Genomic DNA, 27,725 nt, shown 5'->3' with positions numbered 1-27,725 from the left:
ATGGCAACGAAAGTGGAGAAAAATGGGACGTTAAACTGTATGTCAGCATACTCCATTTCATGATTCCTTGCATGCTACTTAGTCTTGATCAATAGCTGTTCTACACTCCTTTGTTTTCTTCGTTGTGTTCCCGTAGTTGCCCTTGAGGTCCAACTTATTTATAATGTTCCTGTCGGGTATTAACTTGGTCAATTTGTCAGGAATCGTCATTTGGATGGTTAACCAAGCATTTTTTAATTGTATTTTATTACAGATTTTGTTGGGGTTTCCTGAGTCCTTGGGACATGAACTTGCTCTGTCAGCAAAGGAAAAAAAACATTAAAAAATGATATAAACCTTCATGTCTAGTAAAAATATGCGTTACACTCAATATCCAAGGCTTATCTGAGCTACATGTTTGTCCCAAGTAAACACATCCATCCAATTTGTCAGAGCTGTAGTCTTTGTTTGGTAGTTATCGATCTCACGGTGAAGAGCAGAACTGGCTTGTTGTATTTACATGGCTGAGAGGGCTGAGAGGCATCCCACCAAGGAGACAGATGAAGGCCTGCTGATGGAGCGCCTGGGAATGCCACATTTATCATCGTCATCCTTGTTGCTGCACATCCACTGATCATGTCCAACACCCCCTCCCCTTTCTCTCCTTTTTTGTTGTTTTTTTTTTCTTCAGCGGCTCACTTTACTCATTGTTTTTAACTCAAAGTGACACCTTGTCTGAAAAGCTGTTTGTTGCGGTTTTTGCTTCTTTTTCCTCCATTAGCAGAAGTCCTGTCATACGGATGCTAATCTTCAAGCGATTCAGTCGTGCCAAAGACAAGTTGGTCAAATGAGTGGCTCGTCATGCTCATTTCTGCAGTTTTTTTTCAACAATGTATTTATACACTGTATGTGCGTATCTATTTTTTGTGCATCCCATTCTTGAGTTTATGATATCTCTGTCTTCTTTATGTCTGCTTTCACACCAGGGTTTGATGGATGAGAACCAGGTACAGATCACAGTTATCAATCCTAAATCCATCACCATGGGCCAGCTGTATGGGCAGTTTGACCCCATCTCTCACGAGTGGTCTGACGGCATCCTCGCCGTCAGCTACAGATCCTTTGCTGCTTCTCAGGTAAGATGGCTGCCCAGAGTGTACTGTATTGGTTTAAACTCTTTGAGGTTCAAACACAAGGAAAAAAACACGCACTATTGTATAACTTGTGAGGACCAAGTTGATTAAACGATACAGATGTGCAGGGTTAGTCACACACCACCTGTTCTTCTCTGTGATACAGAGCACCTGAAGTCCAACATAATTGCACATTATTCATCCATGTTGATATATGTGGTAAAATTTACATATTCATATAATATGTCACGCTGCACAAACTCCTCTATAGAGCCAATTGAGCATAGGAACTGTGGGAGCCCTACCATCACACGTTGGCTCCCACAGCTTTTCATCTGCTTAATACCGTGTATATTCAATGTTGACATCTTTTTATACACAAATCCTGTTGGGGAGACTGTGGTAAAGTTGATTAATTACCTCCAACGGAAGAAAAAAAAAAGGTGTCTCATTCAGGAATCCAAAAACCGTGACCAGACCGAAAGCCGTATTTCAAAATTGTATTTAGGTTTTATTGAAGAATCTATAATGAATATCTCCAAAGCAAAATCTTCAGAGCCATGTTATGTGTCTGTTATGTTATGTATCAGCTGTACAAGCTCTCGTTTTTTAAATTTTTTCTCATACTCTTGATACTCACAGACACATTTAATGAATGTATTTCTATTGAAAATGATTTACCTAGTAAACAAACACAGAGCAAAAGTACTGTTGCTATTGTTATGTGTAATTCTACATGCCTTGCAGACAGATTAGAAGAGAGGTTCACTGGAACTATATTTGAATTGTGTCCTGCCAGTCAGTCAGAATTAGACGGTACTTTGTGTCGAATTGGTATACGACATATGTAAACAGTCCTCTGGGTTTGTTATGATGGAACTCTAAGCTGAAAACCTTCTTGGTGTTTATCGGAGTGGCTCCCTCAGTCATGATGGAAGGTGGGTAATCCACATCATTTATCCTCATGGAGATACCACACCTCCTCGTGAATGAGGACATGGCTGAGGAGCCGAGCTAGGAAGGTGACTTACTATTGGTATCCTCTGAGAGGTTTCTCAAGGTCGCTGATTGAGTCTAAGCCGGGGGTTCCTCACTGTGATTATACAGGCAGACAAATATTCACACACCACATGTAAAACACAGTCAGATACTGTACTGTTTGTTTGTCACTTTTCAAATACGTGCCAACCAAGACTATGCTTCATAATACTTTCATTTCAGATTTTAAACAATGTCATTATCTTGTGTTATTACACACAAAACTTTTATTCTGAAACTGTTGTCCACAGCTAATGGCTTCCCGCACAACAGTCTTGATTGATGCCCTTTTTCACATTTGTCAAAACAGTCAAAACTTTGTTTTGGTGAAGGAAGTTTAGCGTTAGAAGAAGCTTTAGAGTAATGTTTACATTTTATAAAGATGTTCCTCAGAGGAACAGCAGTGCGATGTCTATCATGCTGTTCAGCATCAACTTTTTGATGTAAGCTTCCAGCTTTTTAATTATATGTCAAACTGGGCTTCTGACATCATACTGTACATTAGATCCGTTAAACTTCTGTACGATGTTCTACTGTTTACACTTCTATTCCTCACAGTCAACACAGCTTGATTTCTGCATTTTGTTTACTTAACAAAAACTTAATCTTAGCCCCATTAACATAAGCGTTTTCACACTTATTCCTATCCCCAAAGGCATTAGCCAAATTTACCACCATTGCTAGGATGACATCAGGTGCTCAGTTAACTTGTTACTATGTGACTGGATTTGTTGTACACAGGTATCAGTTGTTAGTTATCCCGACCTTATCAAGTCCTATGTCCTGTTAGAATTTTATCCACTTACATGAAAATTTCCATTATACATCAAAGAATGTTACATTAAAGTAGTGAGAGTAAATGATATATAATATCAGCATAGATCACAGACTTTAAAACCAATACTGTCTCTATGGAAACAGGCATTTGAAGCAACTTTGTGCCACTAGTTAAAGCAAAAAATATCTCGGCCTCAGCTACTTTGTGCTGCTGCTCAAAATAGACATTCAGGCTACCTACAGTACTTGTAAAGCAGCACTGAGATGACAGTAGAATTATTCTATTCCTTGAAGCCATGTGCTTCCTCCATAACAAGTAATTGAGAAAAGTGCTGCTGCACTTCCTCCTATGGCTTCAAACCTTCAAGCAAGTTATACTTGAGACACAATAGGATGTTGCCAGAGATGCAACATGCTCAAATGTTTCATGTTATAGGGAGCCGTGCAGCCAGAAGACGAGACTTAGATCCATTATTGTCTCCTCAGTCTCAGTTTACGAGTTTAGGATGGATCGTTGTACAATAGGCATGACATTCCAATTAATTTCAAGCTGGTAGAAAGAAAGGCTGCAGTGACAGGGTAAACAAAAGAAACATTCTGCTGTCTTGTTAAATTTAGATCTTTAATAACTCTCTTTCATTCACGCACACACACACACACACACACACACACACACACACACACACGTACGGTGATTTACTGATGGCAGCGGGTGCACGTCATAACGGAAAATCATTTGTTCGTCCTATTCTCAAATTGTTTCCAAATGAACTTGTCATTTTAAAAATTGTCTGTGTATATAAAGTTGTCATTGTACAAATTGTTTTTTTGTCAATGAATAAGGAGTGTGAGGAGTGGTTATGACAGCCGAGGCAGTACATACTGATGCAATGAAAATAGAAAACAAGAACAAGGCTGGTCTTAATTCAGTTTCAAAAAACTCATTTTCCTCTCTGGGTAGAAGTCTTTCTTTGTTTTGCTCTTTTTTTTTTTCTGCATCACATTTTACTAAACTAATTCTTTGTGTGCTAATCTGGAGTCAGCAGCAGTGTAGTGTATTAAACTCACTGCATACACAGTGTAATTTTCTTTCTTTTCTTTTTTCAGTGCCAACGCTCTCTGTCAGATCATTACATTACAGCGTACTCACTTCCCTCTCAAGCACCAGATGGCCCCAGCTCAGGCATCTCCATTTGTTTATATTTCAACAAATCAATTTAAAGCACAGCCCTTGCCAGTCCATTTAACTGGGGAATAGACTCTTGTTGTCATCCCCCATTATGACAGCGTAGGTGTTAATTTCATTCATTTAGCAAACATTCTTTGCTAGCATTATAATGCACAGGATATGTTTCGTGACCTTGAAAGTATGCACACAGATTTCTGTCAGAGGGAAGGTAATGGAAACAGTATGTGCATACGATTAAAGGATACCGGCACTGTCTTCATAAACCAAGTTTTTGTGCACTTTTAAGCCCCCCTCCTAAACTTTAAAGCTCCATGAATACTTAAGAAATTTAGCATATTTTAGTTTGTCTTTTCCTTGAAGTAAAAAGCTCCTCCTCCTCAGAGTTTAAAAGTTTAAGCGTTTATCTGTCAGACTGTTTGTGCCTCCTTACATCCATACATTCCTCCTTCCATCTGTCAAGCTGCATCTACATCAATTATCACACAATTTTACACTTTAGCTATATTTGTTTGATCGGGAATGTGTATTTACCTTTTTGGTTAGCTAGAATAAATAAAAAACTCAAGCGAGTAGGTAACCAATGTGGTCAGCGTGGTGACTGTTTGTGACCTTTCTTTTGTTGTAATTGTGCCATAAATTGTCCTGAAAATGTTCCCTCAGTGTGTGAGCAACCCTATTTCTTTCTCCTCTCAGAGCCCCGACAGAAAATGGCTCATCTTTGACGGCCCGGTGGACGCAGTGTGGATTGAGAATATGAACACAGTGCTCGACGACAACAAGAAGCTGTGTCTGATGAGCGGTGAGATCATTCAGATGTCACCACAAATGAGCCTCATCTTTGAGCCCATGGACCTGGAGGTGGCATCGCCAGCCACGGTGAGAGACATCTTTACTTTGATTAAGGGTTTCATCAGAGTTTTCTTTCTAGCAGTGATGATTTTCAATCTCTGGATAAAACTGAGGATGGAAAATGTATTGTTATTTAGAAACGTAAATTTTTTTTCTACACAGATGATAGTTTTTCTACTGCAACTGGTTTTGAGCACATTTCTTTTAAAGATAAAGCCTCATCCCATCATTCTACCAGTGACACACAAATGCCCTTCATGCCTGTCTTTATTACACACTTTCTGTAGTACGCATCTTAAATGGTCATGCCATGGTGCTGTCGGATTCATCGTCTGTTATCTACCTGAATAGACTAGAATTTGTCAGAAAAGGAACAACTGTAAGACACATTTGGGGGTTTTATTTCCTTGGGTCAGCATTTTGAGATCATATTTAGTCTCTGATTAATCTTTATTAACGTGTCTATATGTGTGTCTAAATGGCTATAATGAAGGCTATTAAGCTCAGACAAACACAAGGAAGTACTCTGTTCAAGAGTCTATTTGTGTATTTTTGATCAAAATATCTTCATCCATTTAACAGTTCCAGGACTTCATGTCCTATCCGAGTGAAATCACATAACTACTTTTTCTCTGTTTCTCTTATTTCATTTCCACTGAGGCCATGTGAAATGGAAGTTGGCAGTAGATAAACATGTTGTGCAGGTTGTATTTTTGCTCAAGGAAATAACCAACATATTATAAATGTAGTCAGTCATAAAACTTTAAAACTTTGCAAACAAAAACATCACAGGCTTTGAAATAAATTGCAGTCCTTGTATAGATCTAGAGAATACATAAAAAAAGAACAACATTTTTTAAAATGGTACCTCTCCTTATGGTCCTTTGTTGTGAGGCGGTAACAAAGGAGCCCGGTTTCAATACATAGATGCCTTGAGAGAATACCTTTGCATCTCCCTGGCTCTACGTTTTTTATTAAGCAGACTTCCATTTTTTATTCTCTATAGCCTGCCAGCTGTTCCTTTCAACATGCTGAATGCAGAGGCATCAACATTTTTGTGATCACAGTGAACTCCCCCTACTTTGTGCAGGGTCCCTTTTGTGCGCTGTTAATCTCTCCTTCTCTTTCTTTCCTTCATTTTCCCTCTCTTTCTCTCTTTGTCTATGAAAGTTATTTTTCTCCCTTTATGTGCTCTCTTTAAGACACACTCTTTTCTTTTTCTTTTTCATATCATATCTGCATGCCTCTTAGCTACTGCTCATACATTATGTCTTCACCCATCTCTGCTTATCTGTACTCTTTTCTTCTAACTTTACCTGCACTGAAGCTTTTCTTTGGGTGGGACTTGGAGCTATGGGATCTGATTAAAAAGCTTCTCTATAGAAAAAGGCAGTAATCTAGCTATCAGATAGTCATTAGACATGGTATCACATATGCAGCACACTCGTATTTACAGCATACACCAGTTTAAAGGATATGATATGAACTATTTGGATGAACTCCATAAATATAATGATGTTTGGCAGGGCCACAAGACCACCACAATTCTCATGTTGCTTATTGATTAAGGTGATAATATCTAAATTAAGATTATCACACTGCATTAGGAATAGTATCCTTATAAATCGATTGTTCTTTGTGTACCACTGGTTCAGATGTGTGTTTTTAAGACGTGACATGTGTTTGTGGCAGGTGTCTCGCTGTGGTATGATCTACATGGAGCCTCATATGCTTGGTTGGCGGCCCCTCGTGCTGTCCTGGCTCAACACCCTGCCCACTACAGTCAGTGCAGCGCACAAAGACCTCATCACTGCCCTTTTTGACCGCCTACTGCCCGCCTGCTTACAGCTCATTCGAAAGGCCACCAAGGTGCTGAACCATCCTCAGTTAATACAGTGTATTTTCCAGCTGGAGTTGGTTGGCAAATAAAAGAAAATATTTTTCTCGAAATAATGTTCTGTATTTACAGCATGAGGATCTTTCTTTGGGTATTGATATAATGACTGTGTAATTCTTCCTGCATGTTGTAGAAGCAAAGTTTGACTTTTAAATAGCTCCATTTTTAGTTGAGCTTCTCTTTTTCTTGCAGCATTGTCTCTTGATTGACACGTTTAGTCAACTGTACGAACCTTTTATTGAGTTCTGAGTGCAGTACTGTACTCAGACATCACTTCTCCTCCAGTTTTGCTCCTTCCTCATGTGTGTTGTTTCTCTTCCACCGATCTCAGGAGCTGTCGCCGACCTCTGACACCAATCTAGTCAAGTCCCTGATGAATCTGATGGACTGTATGATGGATGAGTTTCATGATGAAGCAAAGATGAAGAGCATGAATGAAAACGATATTTGCTCCTGGTTGGAGGTTTGTGAACACACCCACTGCTACTATTGCTCCTGCTACTAATAATTATCATTGTGTAATTAACAATGATAAGTTATTCATTGAATATGTCAAACCACAAGTGGCTACAGCAACATAAGTGCCCATTATGGGTTATTAGACAGCGTTAATGAGTTAATTAAGGTTTTACAGTGCAGCCCAGTGTTCTGGAAGCATCCTGCCAGGTACAATATACACTTGACATACATACATACATAATATAACCAAGCCTCTGTTTCTTAAGGTCTGAGTGTCAAACATCTGCTTTCATAATGCAACATACAACATTCTTGCCAAATGAGTAAACATAAAAGCAAACATAAAACAGTTGAAACACAAAAGCTTAGAAATGCTAATCTGAAATCCAAGACTAACTGATGTGTCACCTCACATTTCATGACATCTTCTGTCAAAAAGTTGAACACTTGAACACACAGCAAAGACTAAATCTCACCATGTGCGTATATTCTGTGCTTGTATGAGAGGAAATAACCAGTAAGAAATCTACAGTGTTGTTATATGCTCAGAATACAAATCGAGAATAATTCTGGTTCAAAGGAATTGCAGTGTCAAGTTTTGTTTTCCCCATTGATGTTGTAAGCCTGTGGTTTTGCTTGTGAGAGCAGAAAATCATGGTGGAGACCAAAAAGGCTTACATAAGTGAGAAACTGCACTAAATGGGAGAAATGACCGGCTTGCTTGACTGGATAGCAAGAGAAAAGAGACAAGAGCCACTGGTGCCAGATACACTGCAAATCTACAGAGGACACTGACCAAAGATGACAACATATTGACAGACTAATCTCCCCTGTTTTGACCTAGTATGGAAGTGAAGACAGGCACACTTTCTGACCTCTATTTTGTCAGTTCCCAAATTCTGCAAACGCCTAATTCACAGCCTAGCCAGAGGGAATGTTGTTACACATGTATGAAATAATCATATTGTGCAGTACAAGTAATCTGTAGAAGCTTTTCTTCCTGGGGTCCACACAAGTACAAATTACATCATAATATAAAACAACTAAATATCCAAGACAAAAAGAAACAACCAAAAAACAAAAACAAAACAATGAATCTACAACAATAAAACTACTAATGAGAAAATCAATGACACAGTACCCAAATTGTATCTATAGTCAGTGAAATATTTGATACAGCTTGTAAAGCAAATAAAATGAAATGAAATAAATATAAAACATGACCAGGAATGTCCCTCATTAATGATCATATATTCAGTAATTATGTAGTAAAACCCGTCTATTAAAGAGCAGCTGGTGTTCTGTACCATTAGATATTTTTTTCAAACTTTTTAAAAACAGTTTTACTTGTTTAATGTGTAATATCTGATGGTAAACTACTCGACAGTAAATCTCCTTGCATTAGTTTCTGAGACAGGAAGTGAAAAGCAACCTCCTGATGCCTCTCTAGTATCAAAGTTGTGGCCATTCCTATTATAGTACTAATATTTATGAGGTATCATTTTACACACCTTGATTGAGTGATGTTCAGCTTAAGACAGTCTGCTGTTACTTCTGCATTCCCTCATGAGATACATGAGTTCACAGCTCAGGTTGTGAACTGAAAACAACAGAATCAACGATGGCATTGGCCCTCCTGTTATTCATTGCATTTCCTCTTCAATGCACATCCAAACTCTTCCTGTAACCGAACAGTAAATTCCGATACAGCACGCACCAAAAAGCCCGCCCTTTTCCCTTTTTACATACTGTTTCGATCAAGTCTGCCTCTGAACAGGCCCACAAAGCGTGGAAAAGTTTTAGCAGATGAGTGCTTTCTCTGCCCCCTGCATGAGTTCCAATCGATTTTTTTTGGTCCTGAATCCTGTCTTTTGAAAGCACTGCTATTATCCCCCTGTGGCACACTGCACTGATGAATGCCTTTCAACCTCTCTCTCCCATGTTTCTCAGCCATTCATTATCAAAGTGTTGAATTAATCAGCCTTTAAACAGCAGGAGCTATCATGAGGCTGCTAAGCTGATGATAGCTCATGAGGCCATTGGAATTTTCAATGCCTACAGGATTCCTGTTGTTTTTCCCAACAAAGACATCTGTGCTCTGTGGACTCTGGTGTTTGTCTCATAAAATAACCTGTGTACTGTACATTTGAATCAGTTCAATGATTGTAAACCTTGTGTGTGCAATGACAATTTTGACTGCAAACTATCTCTACGAAGATTTCATACTTTTGTTAGATATGTTTAGTAGCCTGATATTCGGCAATTATCTAGAAACACTTTACTGAACATAAAAGTTTATTTTTTGGATTGTGGTCCACAGGTAAGGACTGTAAAATATATTGAATAATAGGGAAGTACAAAACATGCAGCTGTAAAGTAAGTGATTTTATGATACCATAAAAAAACAAACAATTACTGTATCATGTGTAACAAGGTCCATGTTCATCCAGTAATTATATTCTACTAAAGCAAACAGTGTGAAGCATTAATGCCCTCAACGATTAAGCCTGCAAAAGCAGTAAAGGCTGTCCTTATTTTTTTCTTTTACACAGGGCATCTTTGTGTTCTGCCTGGTGTGGTCAGTGGGTTCCAGCTGTGATGATATCGGCCGAGACAAGTTTGACGCTGTGGTCAGGGAGTTACTGACCGGCTCTCTAAGTGAAGAGAGCCGGGCCTGCCACGGCATCCTGGCCACTGTCGAGGCTCCAGCTAAACAGCTCACAGTGCCGCTGCCCACTGCTGGAACAGTCTACCAGTATCGCTTCATTAAAGAGGTACGACTGCTTCTGATAACTGTGTAGCGGAAAGCACTGCGCTGTCAATCCATACATCCGTCCATCCGTCTCATTCTTGTGAACGCAATATCTCAAGAAAGCCTTGAGGAAAATTCTTCAAATTTGGCCCGAATGTACATACAAATGATTATACAGTAGTTTTTTTACACTGTCATGACCACAATAACTGACAAAACCACTTATGGACTGGACAGAGTTACATACCATTATTACATTTTTCTTTTCCTCAGGGGGCAAAAGAGGGATGCTAATTTTTTGTCTTTGTGTGACCTTTATAGTGTCTTGCTTCAGTCTCTGTCACACAGCGCCACCTGCTCCTAATTTTCAGCCAGTTATTTCTTATTTTGTTCTGTCTTATTATGTCATGGAGGATTCAGTTTCATGTGAATGTTACAGTCCTGTTCCCCATTTAAGCAGATTTGAGATATGTTTTAAATGTGTTTTGGAAAAAGTGTCCACTGTTACACAAGTTTAAAAAAAAAAAAAAATCTGGAATTTATCTCAACTGTGTGACATTTCTGCATTTATTGTGCATTAAATTGTAGTAATTGTCCAGGTTTTATTGAATACAAGATGGTTTTGGCCAAAACGATCTCTATTTAGCAGTGGTCAATTTTATTTTACAACTTGATCAGAGGAAAAGAGTTAGTATGGATTTAACAAAGAAGTCTGGCTACACAAGACTATTATGGATTTCTCTTTGGTACCAAAGGATGAGGGATGGTCGATGCCACATCTAGCTTCAAAGCCATTTACTACATATACATCATGTTGATATTTTGTAGGCTATTGAAGGAAAAGGTCACATAAGATTAGAGACCTTTCATGTACAAATACCTGAATGGTCTATGTCTCACAGTGTAGACAAATCCATTTGTACGCTCCGTTTTGTCATACTTTCACATCTACAGCCAAAGACTAGATATTATGTGTCCACTTGATATGTTGTGTTTGAGTGGGAGCACAATGACTTTTCATATCTTAAATGCAACTCTTACTTTTTTTTTTCTCTCTCTCTCCCTCTTCAGGGCCCAGGCAGGTGGGAGCTCTGGACAGATGAGCTAAAGACTGCTCCCCCCATATGCAAAGACATGCAGTTCAATGAGATCATCGTGCCCACTGAGAACACAGTGCGCTACATGGCACTGATGGACCTCCTCGTCACCCACCAGAAGCCTACTATATTCATCGGCCCCACTGGTACTGGCAAGAGTGTCTACATTACAGTGAGTCATCTGCTTTGTATTGTTTTATTAATGTGACATTTGGAAAGCACTTTGGTATTTAGTGTTGAGCAGAAAGGAATTTTTTAGGTAAGAATGATGCAGATACACCACATCCAGCAGATTTCATCAGCCACAGCTACTTAAAGGTCATATTAATATCATTTTTACCTAGATGAATCATAATACATCTACAGAGCTTAGAGAAAGGTGCAGAGTAAAAGTGTCACTTTTCCTTAAAAACATCATTATGGTTGTGAATTAATAATTTCAAAACTTTTGTCCGGTCCAAAATGGTTGTTTTGTTTACCTCTGTGTAAGAATTCTGACAGTTGGTTCCAGCTGTCAACAAGGTAGCTAACAATAGTATAACCCTGTTGGCATCACATGGTATCCGTGTTTCGTCAGCATCACCAGTTTGTGGAAGAAAAGTTTGCGCTTAGCATACCGTGCTGCCTTAGTGTTAGCTAGCTAGCGTAAACTGTACAAAATCAGGCTTATTTCGGTGGCTGATAACTATGATTGAGTACAAAAGGGGACTGTTGGGCCTTGGTAGAATTCTGCGCTCTGCTAAGTGCCATTCTACAACAACATTTGTTGATGTTATTTAAGAATAACACCATTTTTGCACGTCATGATTATATTTTTAAGGTTCAGACAATCCACAATAATTATTGAAATAGTATTAAAAGGTAGTTTGTGGAGTTTTCTTGTTTGCAAAATTCATTTGGTGTATCCCTGAGGCAACATGTATTTTCTTCCTCACTAAAATGACTTTTTAGATATTTCGAAACCTTCGTTGTTACATGTATATTTGCTAGCCTGCAGAGTTTTTCTACATTAGCTGGCGTATTGCTGTGCTTCGTGGTGCCTTTACCATCACCGTTGATCAGTGAAATAGCAGGAAACCATCGGCACGAATGTGAATCATGCCGCCTGTATCCTCATGCATGTGAGTCCCAAGATACAAACGAAACTGGGACCCATTCATCAAAACATTGCCCATTGTGCTACATGTGGTCAAAACCTCCACAGGGTCCCTATAATTTGCTTGAGCTAAATTGGTCTTTTTTAGATTTATTTATTTTCTTTCTCTGTTTGTCTCTTTTTCTGCCTGTCGTCTGCTCTCCGAGGGGAATTGGGGATTGGACTTGAAGCAGTTTTTATGAGCAGAAATTATTATTTTCATAAGCAGAAAAACACTGTAATTCTGTCGGTTGAGTGAGCATTTGTTTCCAAGCAGTGCAGTCCCAGCCTCAGGAAACCAAAGCAAGTGCTCTGTACACAAATCATTTGGAGGCAATACAGCTACAGACACCAGGTGTGAAACGGCCACCTTGGAGGAATACTGAGTATCTCTCCGCAGACCTTCAGCTATTTATATCAAGGACTAATCCCCCCTCCTTCCCTTTGCTTCATTAGTTCCTCCATTAGTGTGCTCAAACTTGAGACTCTGGGGTGAATAGAGATCATCTCACTGGGGAGCCTGCCTTGTTCTCCACTTCCTGCCTGTCTGCCTGGTGGAGCAGCCATGTCCCGTGCAACCAGCAGACCGTGGCTGAATCCCAAATCTGGCAGGAGTGATAAAGGAGCACCAGCTACTCAGACTATAAGAATGTGACTGGCACGATGCCGGCACCAATACCATCAGACAGCTGTACACAAGGCTCCTTCACCTGCCTCAGTGGACTCTTGAGTGAGACAGACAGAAGCTGTGCCACTGGTTTATAATTTAGTCAAGAGGATGATGATGCACCACGGCTGCAGCATGTGATCATTCTCATCACAAGCCCCCTTTAATTATGCAGGTCATTACCCACATGATTTCACAATCATGTGTGAGCACTGTGATCATGCTAATACACATGTGCACAGGGGAAGCATGAGCGCTCAACACACACGGTACATGATAAAATACCCTGAAAATAGATCAGATTCTAATAAAGGACATCAAATCACCCGTGACTATGTTCCCTGTTCTACGTTCTCTGCTCATAGAAACACGAAAGGCCAGTCGTCCAAAAGGCCATCTTATCAAAATGACCTTTCATGAAAGCCTCTTAAAGCTTTTAGTGAAATGCCCTTTTGTAAACCTTCATGCAAAATCAAAAATTCATTGATTTTACCCTTTTGACCTGCAGAACATTACTTTAGATATTGTCCTCAGAGGACAACTAGCCGCCTACTTCATTTCACAGTCATTTTCAGGGATTAACTTAGATCCAGTTTTTATCTAATGAAATACTCACTAAATGCCACATTTAATTAGATTATGAAGCTTATCACAACCATTTGCCAGGATCAAATAGGAAATTATCATTTTATGTGTACTCTACCTGTACAGGCTGTCTTTGGCATGCTGATACAGAACAGAGAGTGAAATTACTTTGAAACGTTTTCAACCAAATGCACATTTTCTATTTGTCAAATACGCAATTATCAAGCTTGCTTACAGTCCCCTTAGGTGTTCTAAATATCCCCATAAAAACACACATACAGTACATATAAATTGTATTGTACAACAACAGTGTGTACTTCATTAGTAAATCCTTACCCAAACCGTGTAATCATTCCATTTACTGTCATACTGTGCTTATTTTCAAAGTGTCTCTTTTCCTGAGAGATTTGATGATAATCTTTGTTTGTATTTCTAATATCTCTTGCCCAGGACTTCCTATTGAATCAGCTGCAGAAGGATGTGTACAGCCCATTATTTATCAACTTTTCAGCCCAGACCACAGCTGCTCAGACCCAAAACATTATTATGTCCAAGCTAGATAAGCGGCGCAAAGGAGTGTTCGGTCCTCCATTGGGGAAGAAAATGGTACGACCTCTTTCTTGTGTTCATAAGATGTTTTATCTTGGTATGGCTTGTTTGTATTTCAGTGTGCGCTCATATCAGTGAAGTGAGTCACTGAAATGCTGGCAGTCGCAATGATTTGTAGTCCTTTTTTAAAACAAGCACAATTTTATTCACAGATGCATGTGTAAAAAAACAAAAAGACTATAGTTTTAAGTACGTTGTGGCATTATCAGTATTTAATCTTGCTTTCTAATGTTATACTTTGTAAGGTCATATTTGTTGACGACGTGAACATGCCAGCCAGGGAGGTTTATGGTGCCCAGCCCCCTGTGGAGCTGCTGCGTCAGTGGCTGGACCACTGGAACTGGTATGACATGAAGGACTGCTCCATGATCAACCTGGTGGATATCCAGGTCATTTGTGCCATGGGACCACCTGGTGAGTAGCAGTTGTGGTATTTATATTATAATTTTATCAGAAGCATATTGTCACAGCAGTGATATTGAATCAGAGCCCAAGATTGGTTGACGGACTGCAGGTGTTTAGGTGGGTAAAGTGAATACTTTCTTTTCCTCTAAACTGCTGCTGAGGTGTTGTCAAGTCAGTGTCACAAACCACTACCTGCTGTTTCGTGGAGCTCCTCACCGCCTTAAGCTGCTCACAGATAGCAAGTGTTTACCACTTCCACCTCCACCACAACTGCCGGTGTAAATGTGAAACCATCCCTGTCCGCTGAGGCAGCTGGCAGCGACAGCTGTCAGAGAAAGAGGCTGGGTGCCACGCTCAGGTGCCAACACAGCTACAGTATTTGCTCGTGATGCCTGTGCTGACTGTTGTTCAGCTTTTCTAAGCTGCTGCCCAGTGTAGCCATGGCAGCCACTGAACCCACACCAGGGAAAACAATGGAGGAGCCCATTTTTACTGGTGTCCAAGTATATTGAATTACCAATGTAAACGTGTGTGTTGAATTGAGACCAGTGCTATGTCCTGGTAACTCAAACATCAATGAACCATAGAGCTAGCAGCTACTGTTGTACTCCTCAGAGAATGTCCCCCTCGTGGACTCTGTTGACTCAGATTCAGACTCAGATCAAGTCATGATTGGATTCCCTGTGTGCTGTGCCATTGGGGGACATATTGTACTGTAGGTCTAGAAAAATGTGAGCAAATACTGAACAAGGTTACTCTTCAAAGTACATCACTTTGAACATGAGAGCAACATGTAGTGCATTTTGTCATCTAAAATAGACAAGAACAGAAATAACTTAACTGTTTGGTTTGTTTAGCTCACAAAAAGACATAAAATAGATAAGAAATACTGAAAAGTACACTGGGTCATAGTGTTAGACTAACAGAAACAGATCAGTTGAGGCATACAGTACCTACAGTATGAGGAATGTTATCTGTGACAGAGATGATAGTTTATCTACTTTTGTCCTGCTTGTATTTCAGGTGGAGGGAGGAACCCTGTCACCCCTCGGTACCTGCGCCACTTCAACATGATTACCATTAATGATTTTGACGAGAAGACTATGTATACAATCTTCTCCAGGATCATAGACTGGCATTTCACGATAAGGTACCTAAATAGCATGTGTAAGTGTGAGTGAGTGAATAAGATTAGGTATGTTCATAACCAGGGCTCTACATATCATCCACTGAGCCACTCTGGTGCACATAAACTGCTTCAATTTCAGTCTTTAGTATATGGCATTAGACTTACAACTTTTTAAGGCCCTGGGATAGTATCCCTCCACTTTTATCAACACAATGAATTGTAAATTAACCAACTAAAGATTAAATATCATCTCTGGAAAATGCCACGGTTGTGAAGTTACTTTTTAATATAATAATGCACTTTAGAACAGAAATAATGATATTATTTTAACAGACAGGCAATTAAAAGTTAGGAGGATACATTGTTCTGCACATGAGTTTCTGTTTCAGTAATCAGAGGATTAAATATGTTCTTTTTCCTGCCCTCTCACTGCACTGCTACAGTGTTTACCTCAGAGACCACAAGTCCGGAAGCAATCAAATCTGTTGGATAGGTTTCAAATCTACCCAACCACTCCTGCAAATAGGAGCATCACCTGCATTCTAACAAGATAGCAGTTTAACACTTTGACATACTGTATATTGGTGATTTGGACATACAATGTTAATGCATTAATAATGATAGAAAAGTATCCTTGATCATATATATTTAATTTATTTAACTTATAAATGTTTCATTGATACATTTTTCACTAAACTGTGGGAAATATTCTGAATGGAGTCTTAACAATCAATCAACCATTTCATCAACAGGTTTTCTTTTCCCAAGCCATTTGCAGCTCTGACCGCTCAGATCGTTAACAGTACCATGTCAGTGTACAAAGAGTCCACCAAGAACCTGCTACCAACCCCTGCAAAGTCCCATTACTTGTTCAATCTGCGCGATGTCTCCCGGGTCATCCAGGGCATCTGCCTGTCGCGGCCAGAGACTGCAGATGAACCATCTGTCGTCAAACGCCTCTTGGTGCACGAGGTATCGTTCTACACAACAAATAGTGGAAAATACCTGACAGCTATGTAACTAATCCATCAGAAACATGCAACTGAAAAAGAAATATCATAAAAATACAGAAAGTGGAAATACATAGATCTGCAGTCAAGCTATGCCCATGCCGGTTAGAATATTCCTTTGTACTTTTCTCTCAAACTCACACTTTCTTTGTCTTGTTGATCCTCAGGTCCTGAGGGTTTACTATGATCGACTGGTTCAGGACGCGGATCGTTCCTGGCTCGTGAGCCATTTACAGGCGGTGTGTCAGAGTCACATGGAGGAAGACTTCCATCAGCTCTTTCAGCATCTAGACCAGGACAGTGATGGAAAGGTCACGGAGGATGACCTGCGCAGCCTCATGTTCTGTGACTTTCACGACCCCAAGGGTGAGGACCGCACCTACCGAGAGGTGCACAACCTCGACCAGCTCCGTCAAGTAGTGGAGTCGCACCTGGAGGAGTTCAACAACATCAGCAAAGCACCTTTAAATCTGGTGCTCTTCCGTTTTGCCATTGAACACGTGTGCCGTATTTCCCGCATCCTAAAGCAGCCAAGTGGTCACGCCCTGCTGGTGGGTGTGGGTGGGAGCGGGCGCCAGTCTCTCACTCGGTTGGCTGCCCACATGGCTGAGGCAGAGCTTTTCCAGGTGGAAATCTCCAAGACCTACGGCACCACTGAATGGCATGACGACCTGAAGCTTATCATGAGGAAGTCTACACAGGGTGAAGCTCATGGAGTTTTCCTATTCACAGACACTCAAATCAAAACGGAGTCTTTCCTTGAGGACATTGGCAACCTGCTCAACACTGGTGAGGTAAAGTGTATGGGGGGGGCATGCATTGATGGATGAGTTGAGGTATGGATAACATGTACAAATTGATCTGAAGATGTTTTAATTGAATAGAGCCAGTACCCAAACACAGACCAATCTTTTGACTTTTGTTTCCAGGTGCCTAACCTGTTCGCAGTTGACGAGAAGCAGGAAATCTGTGAGCGAATGCGTGTGTTGGACCGGCAGCGTGACCGTGACAAGCAGACGGATGGCAGCCCCTTGTCCCTCTTCAACATGTTTGTGGAGCGCTGTCGCACACAGCTGCATGTGGTGTTGGCCATGAGTCCCATTGGAGACGCGTTTAGGAGCCGTTTGAGACGTTTCCCCGCCCTCATTAACTGCTGCACCATTAACTGGTTCCAGGTGTGTGTATGCACTGTATGTTACATGAGTTCTGGTGTGCTGTTGGTTGCACCTAAGGATGCCGCAGGTAGTTAATCAAAAGATGGGTGAAGAATATGAAAACTGTAAGAAAAATGTATACAATTTGTGTTTTTATAATTCAACCCATAACATCATGTAGGATGGATCACCCACATCCGTATCCAGGCTCCTTCAGTGAAAATTGATGACATTAACAGAAAACTTTAGCAGAGATTAAAATACACTTCATACACAACGGCAGAACAGCATACTTCCTTCCTTATCAGACCTGGCCCGAGGATGCCCTGCAGGCTGTGGCCTGTCGCTTCCTGGAGGATGTTGAGATGACGGATGAGTCCCGAGAAGGCTGCATCAACATGTGCAAGAGCTTCCACACGTCCACCATAGAACTATCAGCTCGCTTTTTGTCTGAGTTGCAGCGCCACAACTATGTCACACCAACCTCATACCTGGAACTCATTTCCACCTTCAAGGCCCTGCTGAAGACTAAAAGAGCGTAAGATTTAAGACATACTGTGTGTGGACATTGAATTTTAACTGTTGTTTGATGTTTTGTTACTTCCTGTAGCTGTAAAGGACTTGAATTAGAAACAAGAAAAATCAGTTTCCATTTGTAGGACTTATTTCCTTATCTCTCTTCTTTTGCCCAGTGAGGTTATGAAGCTAAAACGCCGCTATGAGGTTGGCCTGGAGAAGCTAGAGTCGGCAGCAGACCAGGTGGCTACTATGCAAGTTGAGCTGGAGGCTCTACAGCCACAGCTGCTTGTTGCCAGCAAGGAGGTAGATGAGATGATGGTGGTGATCGAGCGCGAATCTGTGGAAGTGGCTAAGACAGAGAAGGTGGTGAAAGTGGACGAGGCTGTAGCCAACGAACAAGCCATGGCTGCCAAGGCCATCAAGGATGAGTGCGATGCCGACTTGGCCATAGCCATGCCTATCCTGGAGTCTGCCCTCTCTGCGTTGAATACTCTCACCCCTCAGGTAAAAGGAGCAGCATGTTATGTGGCACCATCTGGCTCAAAGCTTAGGTGTACTGGAATAGAATCGTGAAGAGGACATCAATAGATGTGTTTTTCTTTTTTATGTACAGGATATCACAGTGGTGAAGTCCATGAAATGCCCACCTACAGCTGTCAAGCTTGTGATGGAGGCGATCTGCATTCTCAAAGGCATCAAGCCAGATCGTGTGCCTGACCCCTCAGGCATTGGTAAAAAAATTGAGGACTTCTGGGGCCCGGCCAAAAAGCTGCTGGGAGACATGAGGTTTCTTCAAGGCCTCCACGAGTACGACAAAGACAACATCCCACCAAATCTCATCGCCATCATCCGCAACAAGTACATAACCAACCCAGACTTTGTACCAGAGAAGATTCGAACCGCATCCCGTGCAGCCGAAGGCTTGTGTAGCTGGGTTTGTGCCATGGACAAGTATGACACGTAAGTAATGTGTTTTTCCTCCTGTGTTCTCAGTTATAAAAATTGATGCACATTCACAAAGGTTGAGAGAGTTTTTCATCAGTCTAAGTGAATAACATGACGCTTGGTTATTGGTGACTTCAAAGGAATAATCACTTTCCTGGCGCAAGTGTGATTAATGTAACAGGCCCAATCAAGATGCAATCATTTAAAGGGAAATGTTCACATCATTATTGTTCCGACAGTCTTAAATGTTACCCACATTTATAGCTAAAGGCTTTCATTAATACCCAATGTATGCTCACAAGAATCTAATTTCCGCTAACAGTTAATAGAAAGCACTGTGTTTCATATTAACGCTGCCCATACACACTCAACTACAATGAGCATACTAATAACATCACCTAGCATAAAGGTTATCGTATTAAATCATATGCAATATATCATATAAAAGCCATCAGGAAGTTACAGAATATGATCTGTAAAGATAAACAGAAGGTATAAACAGTGTAAAGATTGAGTATTTTTTATTGCATATTCTACAGCATGCTGATTTTTATAATGATGTCACCATTATCACAGTGAGGTAGCTCATCCAACTTCTTCAAGAATCTGCACTGTCTGAGACAATCCTTATCCTAAATGTTGTTACATCCTTCTGCTGTCTGAAATGCTTCTTGTGTCTCTTAGAGTTGCCAAGGTGGTGGCTCCGAAGAAAGAGAAGCTGGCACAGGCCGAGGGGGAGCTGAAGGTGGCCATGGAGAGCCTCCAGAAAAAGCAGGCTGCCCTCAAAGAAGTCCAAGATAAACTCACAAACCTTCAGGAGACTTTGGAGGCTAACAAAAACAAGAAAGCTGACCTAGAGAATCAGGTTTGTGCTTTTTATATCAGTTTAGTTTGTTATGTTGTAGATAGTTAAAACATCTGTTTAATAGTCGTCCTTTTCACCTGTGTAATGTAAGAAAAGTTTGTGTAACTACAGTTCAAAATGAAACATGATAACAAGGATGATGTCCTCCTGCCCTGCAAAAATAACTGCAACAAATGTTTGCTTTCCCCCTCCGATCATGTCCTCCAGGTGGATCTGTGCAGTAAGAAGCTGGAGCGAGCGGAGCAGCTTATTGGAGGCCTGGGTGGAGAGAAGACACGCTGGAGCGAAATGGCCTTCAATCTGGGGGAGCTCTACAATAACCTGACTGGGGACATCCTTATCTCAGCAGGCATTGTGGCTTACCTGGGAGCCTTTACCTCCAGCTACAGACAGGTAAGCTGAGGGAGGAGGTGGTGCATACTTGGAAGTGGATAGTAACTGAGTATTACCTAAGCGAAAGCCCTGCACCTGTATGATATAAAAGGTTTTGATATCAATGGTACACACTTGAATGTGAATGTACAATACTGTGTTTTCCCTATATTTCTTCATGTGTTTATGTAAAGTCTATGTTCAGAGACATAGCGGCTACATTTCCAGTTAACATTTTCATTTGTTGTGAGACTGATGAGTTGTTTCTATTACGCACACTGTGACCAATGCAAATCCCAACACTGTTTTTAGGCCAAAAAAGGCCAAATGCTTGCGATCAGTTTGGTGGGAAACAAACACTCTGGAGGTACAGAGGCCATTTGCCTTTTCCCCGTGCTGAGATTCACATGTCTCGGACACCAAGCCAGTGTTTAAAGGTCATCTTTTATACTTTGACACACAGAGGGCCATTGTGATGCTGGAAAACAGAACGCAGGAGAGTGAATGAGTTATGTTTTTGTGCAAAATCACTCTCTTTATTTCTGTCTGTTTGCATATGCCTTATTATTGTTTTTTAATAATGCGTTTACATGAATCTTTACAGTTGAATTGTCCATACATGCATATGCTCTTATTTGTTTAAAATTTAATGTGTGTGTTTGATAGTCAAGTGAAAATGAAGTCATTACCAGCAAATGTACTCCTCTGCAGGATCAGACAGAGGAGTGGATGAATCTTTGTAAGAGCCAAGAGATCCCGTGCTCCCCCAACATGTCTCTGATGAACTCTCTGGGGGATCCGGTAAAGATTCGTTCATGGACCATCGCTGGCCTGCCATCAGACAGCTTCTCTATAGATAACGGTATCATGATCTCGTGAGTATTAAAGACAATCTCTGCAGAGGAAAATGCATCAATATTTCCTTTGTACTCAGCTTTTGGATGTCTCAAACAACAATTTTGCTGCTCCTGATCTGAGTCATTTATTAATAACAATCTTCTGACAGCCAGTGTTAACAAAGCATATGTATATTTTCCTACTTAACTAATATTTGTATATTTTAACCCAAAGTGGTTTGCCTCAGGCCTCTGAGCGTGAATGCTGTCATTGAAGCTGCTGATTTTGTGTTGCTCACTGTGCACAGGGAACAGATTCCTATGTATTCCTGTGTGCAGTTGTCTGTTTTTGACAGCTAGCATACCTGGACCACAATGGACTACAATCAATTAAGGGGTCACGATTACATTGCCCATTCCAACAAGTATGACAGGACTTTGTAACCTCTCCTAAACGTAACATTGCCTGCTTTAATCTTAAGGAGCCATGAAAAAAGAGTAATATCACAAGACATCTGCTTGTTTGTGTAAACGACGCAGCAACATTGCTTTTTAATCACAATACTATGGCCCCTGGTGTGCCACCCAACTGTGAGCTGTCTAACTGTGCTCCGAGTGAATGTTCACCCCCTCTCTACATCTCAATTCTTGTCCTCCAACAAGCCCTCCTGCTGTTGTGATGTCTCATCCCACTCTGACGAGGCAGCACTGTTTGATCCGCCACTACTCTGTGTGTGTGTGTGTGTGTGTGTGTGTGTGTGTGTGTGTGTGTGTGTGTGTGTGTGTGCGCGTGCGTGTGTTTGTAGTAATGCCAGGCGGTGGCCTCTGATGATTGATCCCCAGGGCCAGGCCAACAAGTGGGTGAAAAACATGGAGAAAGCCAATAGCCTGCATATCATTAAACTGAGTGATGCTGACTTTGTACGCACTCTGGAGAACTGCATCCAGTTTGGCACGCCAGGTAAGCACAAGTATTTCTCTGGTTTGATGCCTCTGCTGTTGCTGTCTTGTCTGTGTGCGTGTGTGTGTGTGTGTGTGCCTCACCCACATTGTTGCAGTTCCTGTCACTGCCTGCGGAGGTCTCTCTTCACCACAGGGACTGATAATAGCTGTGCATGGGCTGTGTTTTTCCTTTGTTCTCTGTTCTGCAAGTGGGAGAATTCATAAAAACAAATTTCTGAGTGAGACGTTTCAATGAACCTTTGTGACTATTAGTATGGCAGACTACTGTAAATCATACAAAATCCCAGAAGAAATCAATTATGTTTTCTTGACCATATTGACATGTGTAGGAGATGTGGCTATGTTTTGTGCTTTTTTTTCTCAGTGTGTCTATACTTTTGTCTTATGGGATTTTAAGAGGGTATGAGAGGGAACAGCAAGAGATGAGTTAGAGTAAGAAACAGGCAGAGGCAGCTTTATAGCCATTAAAAAGACATCTAAATAATGACCCATCTCAGCAAGCCATTGGCTCTTTGCTCACTGGCAGACTGCAAGGCTAACAGTTCAGAGACTAGCTTGTCCTTGCAGGGTGCAAAATACTCCCCAGAGGTTACAGCTCCGCCCTCCACAAACAATTCTCTATACCTCCCAGTTTTATGGTTTCTTACTGTTGGTATTGCAGCCTGTAATCCTGGTTATGTGCTAGTGGTTGAACTTGTGTTTCCCTGTCTAATCTCTTGATAGCCTAGGCTTTATTAAGTGATGCAAGGTTCTGTTTAATCCGCTGAGATTAGCAATATTGATGTGATAAACCAGAACGAAATGATTTGGAGAAGGGTGACCTGGTTTGATTCCCTATCTTGTGAGAGAAAGTTCATCAGCTGTCACTGGCACTGAACGCTGTATAAAAACTTAGTTACCAGACCACCCGGAGGCATAATGTCAATTATAGATGTGCTAATGTTCTTAACACGAGAACAGCATTATCATACTTAATGTGAAGGTGGAAATTAATAATGATGTCATGGGAACAAGGCATCTGTAACTGGTAACGCTTCACTTGCTTCACTGATTTCTTGGTTTTGCGCACGTGTGCACACAAGTTTCTAGGTCTGGCATGGAAGTGAAATGTTAAATGCTAATCTCAGGGAGCTGAAAGATGCTGAGGGTTTAAGCTCTTACAAGTTTTGTAATGAATTTTGTAAGGGATGTATCAGTTCAACTAAAGTTGGTTGGTGTGCAGGCTTTCATTGCAGGGAAATGTCTCCGACAGCTCCAGTAAAGATATAAATAACCAGTATTTGATTTAAAAAGAACTTTTAAAGCAACATGCACAAAGTGTTTGCCTGAGGCGGGAAGATATAGACAATGACTGGAAGTAAAAGGGACAAATTAAGACAAGCCAAATAATTACATTAGTTGCTTAGAAAAGCCATTCTGTAAATACATTATGAGCTGAACTGGTGCTAAATGAAAGTTTATTAATGATCTAGGAACCAGCAAAGCAACAGCAGGATCACTCTTAGTTATTAACCTGGACGATGCAACTGCTAAAACACCCAAACTCGCAGATCTCAGTGATATTTTTATACAAGAATATAAGGCTGTGTCGATTATCAATAGTACTAAAACTGTATTAAAAATGAGAGATCTGAAACCAGTGCTGCAGTGATGCTAAGATTTGAATGATTTGGCCTACAATGCCTTGTGTTGATTTGTATTCCGGTTGACAAAAGTTGTCTCATTTGAAGTTGTGCAAATGACTCAGCTGTTAATGCAGATAGTGGTTGAACTTGACAGCCCCGAAATGAGATTGCTTGTAAATGTGTGATTTTAAATAAAAGCCTGAAAAGAGTCGGCCTCCCTGGTAAGAAAATATTGATAAGGATTGAATGATTTCTTTCAGTGCTGCTGGAGAATGTCGGTGAGGAGCTGGACCCTATCCTTGAGCCCCTGCTGCTGAGACAGACCTTTAAACAGGGTGGTGCCATGTGTATCCGCCTGGGAGACTCTACCATCGAATATGCTCCCGACTTTCGCTTCTACATAACTACCAAGCTGCGCAACCCACACTACCTGCCTGAGACCTCTGTCAAGGTACCGTAGTGGTAAACTGCCTCAGGCGCTGCTATATTTTTTAGTATCCCACTACACATTCACTGGCTTCACATTGTAGAAACACATTTTGTTATTAACATGGAAAATAGAGTGAGTCCAAGCTTTTTTGCTGCATTCAAACGGTCACATTTGAAACTCTCATGGCCTATCACAAATGAACTGGTCAGCTGGCTACAGTTTGACAAAGGAGATAGGATAATGGAGTAGCACTTCCACCACTGCAACCTCCATCCACACCTACACCAGTCACACACTAACAAACATGCTCAGTATGACACGCATGAGCCTGCACTCACCTTCTGTCGTGACAGTGTAATTAAAGCAGTTTTAACTGTTTGCAGCAGGTGTTAGTTGCGTTATTATGAGCCCTTTGTAGTCCTTCATGCCTCCTCTACTCACCACTTGACTGGAGCCAGGAGCTAAGGATGAATCTTCCACAACAAAGCTGCTGCCAAAACAGAAAGGAGTAACAGAACACGTGCTCTCACCGGAACCAACACAGACATCTGCATTCACATCACCATCACACCTAATAGCAACAGTCAACCCAGTTTGTTCTGTTATCCCGTGTGATTGTTATTAATCCAGGTGACAGAACATGGGGCGCTGTATGTTCTGTTGGTACCACGAAAATTCAGATTTGTGAGGAAAAGGTTGTTAATGTTAAAGGTCTTTTTTGGACCCACATCATAGGTGGCGATGTTTGTTGGGCAGTTAGTCAGTCGACTGCTTTAGTCATGACTGAAATATGTCACTTTTGAATCTTAATGACTTTGGTGATCCTCTGATTTTTTCCTCAGTGCCTAATGTTTTGTCTTGACTACTGGATGACTTACCACGACATTTCCTGTCGTCTTAAGATGTATAAATTTGGCAATCCAGCGCCGGCATCTAGTCAAAACTTTAAATTGTACTAGTGTTTTCAAATTATCATTAGATATCGATACTGAATATTTGAAATGGTTTTATTTGTAAATGTATCGATACACCACCACTAGCTGCGTTTTTGCGCTCTCCTTTCTGACAGCGAGTTGACACATGCACAGCTGTAGTGCTCACATTGTCCCACCTCCTCCACAAATAAATCAATATGTTATGTTTTAACAAAAATCAAATATGCTCACTTTTTTGTCAATTTTTCCATGTGGTATTGAACACGGTATCACATATTGATATTTTTCAAGGTTTCGTATCAAAGGAAGAAATTCCAGTTCTGTGAAAAAACTAAATTGTACAATGCTTTTCCACTAGTTTGTTTTATAACATGATACTTGCAAAACTACTTACGGTGAATAATTATTAAGACATCTTTTTTTTTTTCTTACAAATAGATGAGCCCTACTTTCCGGTTCCCACATATTGCTTCATGGCGCTCAAATAGCATAGTTTTTACCCCAGAAACACAATGAATCATGGTTCTCTGCGTCCACCTCCCCTGTGGAATACAGTCTCCGAAAAAAAAAAAAAGAAATTCCAAGAAAAGAAGCATTAAAGGAAATTGCATTACAGAATTACAGTGAGGCACGGGGTTGGAGAGCATTACTGAAGATCACATTTCAGGCATCTATTTGCAGGGGCCCCGCTCTTTATGGGCAGCTATTAGATACATTCAACTCATTTTTCACAACTGGCTCTATCCTTTTTTCTTTTCTTTTTTCCCCCTTTTTGCTCGAGTCTTTTTTTTTTTTTTTTTACAGTACAGTACACTATGAGGCTTCCATTATTCCCATTAAGCCCTATTTGAAATGCAATACTTTCAAATACAAGAGGGCGAGCATCTAGTAAACCAGCCCTTAAGGAGCTCAAGGGACGGAGGGAAGCGAAGGAGGGGGGTGTATGTGTGAAAAGGACAAACGGGAGATTTATATGGGCTCTGAGTCTTTACCACCAGCTGAGTGGGTCCGCAGCATCAATAGAAATGGAATTAGGCCCCGGAGAAGTGCACTCGTTTATTAGGGCAGAGAGTAGATAGCAGATATAGGCTTTTAACCTCCGAGTAAGTGCAGAGCAGAATGACTAAGGCTGTGGTAAAAGAAACACTCCTTCACTTCTATCTGCAACACTTTTCACATAGAAGAAAAAGAAATAAATGCGTCCTACCTGTACTTTGCCAAGGCCGGAGTGGTTATTGGAATTGATTGGATGGAGGAGGCTCATGGAGAGGCACTGTAGCCAAGATGATCAACACTGTGCTGTAAAGTACCTCACTTAAATGTCTGAAAACAAGGGTGGGGCAAGACACCGCCACCCCGAAACATACACACTCATTTGTACATTTTTATGTCCATTAACTGTAGAGCTGCAACCATTAGTCGATTAGCTGATCGAAAGAAAATGAATCAGCAACTATTTTGATAATCTATCAGTCGTTTTTGTCAAAAATCCTAAACATTTGCAGCTTCTTAAATGTAAATATTTACTGTTTTTCTTGTCACTTATGATAGTACATTAAGAGCCTTTGGGTTTTGGACTGGTGGTTGGATAAAAGAAGTTTGAAGACGTCACTTTGGGCTCTGTGAAAATGTGATTTTCAGCAGTTTTTTGACATTTTGATTAAAGATGAATCGATCAATCTGAAAATAATCAGCAGATTAATTTGATAATGAAAAGTAGTTGCAGCCCCAGTTAACTGTATGTCTGTGTATTTCTTCTTGTGCTCTGCAGGTTACTCTTCTGAACTTCATGATCACCCCAGAGGGCATCCAGGACCAGCTGCTAGGCATCGTGGTGGCCCGGGAAAGGCCTGACCTGGAGGAGGAGAAACAGGCTCTCATCCTGCAGGGAGCAGAGAACAAAAGGTAGAGGAGTGCACACCAACCTCAGGTATGTGTTAATGAAGTAGAATGTCTCCTTCCTCATGCTGCAAACGTGTCCTTGCATTTCATCATCATCAGACAACTGAAGGAGATCGAGGACAAAATCTTAGAGGTGCTCTCCTCCTCTGAGGGAAACATCCTGGAGGACGAGACGGCCGTCAAGATCCTCTCCTGCTCCAAAGTACTTGCCAATGAAATCACAGAGAAGCAGGCGGTGGCTGAGGTGACGGAGCAGAAGATTGATGAGACCCGCATGGGCTACACGCCCATCGCTGAGCATTCAGCCATCTTGTTCTTCTCCATTGCTGATCTGGCTAACATCGAGCCCATGTACCAGTACTCCCTCAACTGGTTTATTAACCTCTTCATCAGCTCCATCGACAACTCAGATAAGAGTGACGATTTGGAGCAGAGGTGAGCAGGGCAGAAAAATGCACTAGTCAAATAA

General features: G+C 41.0%; 1 protein-coding gene across 1 annotated transcript in view; it reads left to right on the top strand.

Moving 5' to 3' along the window:
- dnah7 (dynein, axonemal, heavy chain 7) overlaps nucleotides 1-27,725 on the top strand; it is a 75,474-nt gene that overhangs the window by 27,409 nt on the left and 20,340 nt on the right. The window contains exons 31-52 of the mRNA XM_084362155.1: nucleotides 966-1,115; nucleotides 4,810-4,992; nucleotides 6,658-6,834; nucleotides 7,194-7,325; nucleotides 9,874-10,095; nucleotides 11,145-11,342; nucleotides 14,008-14,163; nucleotides 14,412-14,580; nucleotides 15,595-15,721; nucleotides 16,453-16,672; nucleotides 16,878-17,504; nucleotides 17,640-17,885; nucleotides 18,173-18,402; nucleotides 18,557-18,887; nucleotides 18,997-19,343; nucleotides 20,013-20,193; nucleotides 20,401-20,586; nucleotides 21,277-21,440; nucleotides 22,208-22,362; nucleotides 24,250-24,440; nucleotides 27,126-27,259; nucleotides 27,356-27,691. Coding sequence (XP_084218281.1) covers nucleotides 966-1,115; nucleotides 4,810-4,992; nucleotides 6,658-6,834; nucleotides 7,194-7,325; nucleotides 9,874-10,095; nucleotides 11,145-11,342; nucleotides 14,008-14,163; nucleotides 14,412-14,580; nucleotides 15,595-15,721; nucleotides 16,453-16,672; nucleotides 16,878-17,504; nucleotides 17,640-17,885; nucleotides 18,173-18,402; nucleotides 18,557-18,887; nucleotides 18,997-19,343; nucleotides 20,013-20,193; nucleotides 20,401-20,586; nucleotides 21,277-21,440; nucleotides 22,208-22,362; nucleotides 24,250-24,440; nucleotides 27,126-27,259; nucleotides 27,356-27,691 — 4,862 coding nt within the window. The remainder of the gene's footprint in view (nucleotides 1-965; nucleotides 1,116-4,809; nucleotides 4,993-6,657; nucleotides 6,835-7,193; nucleotides 7,326-9,873; nucleotides 10,096-11,144; nucleotides 11,343-14,007; nucleotides 14,164-14,411; nucleotides 14,581-15,594; nucleotides 15,722-16,452; nucleotides 16,673-16,877; nucleotides 17,505-17,639; nucleotides 17,886-18,172; nucleotides 18,403-18,556; nucleotides 18,888-18,996; nucleotides 19,344-20,012; nucleotides 20,194-20,400; nucleotides 20,587-21,276; nucleotides 21,441-22,207; nucleotides 22,363-24,249; nucleotides 24,441-27,125; nucleotides 27,260-27,355; nucleotides 27,692-27,725) is intronic.

The sequence above is a fragment of the Pagrus pagrus genome (assembly GCF_965226575.1).
Source record: "Pagrus pagrus genome assembly, chromosome: 9".
NCBI classification, from domain to species: domain Eukaryota; kingdom Metazoa; phylum Chordata; class Actinopteri; order Spariformes; family Sparidae; genus Pagrus; species Pagrus pagrus.
Note: the sequence above shows the minus strand (reverse complement) of the source record. Positions and strands in the feature narration are given on the sequence as shown.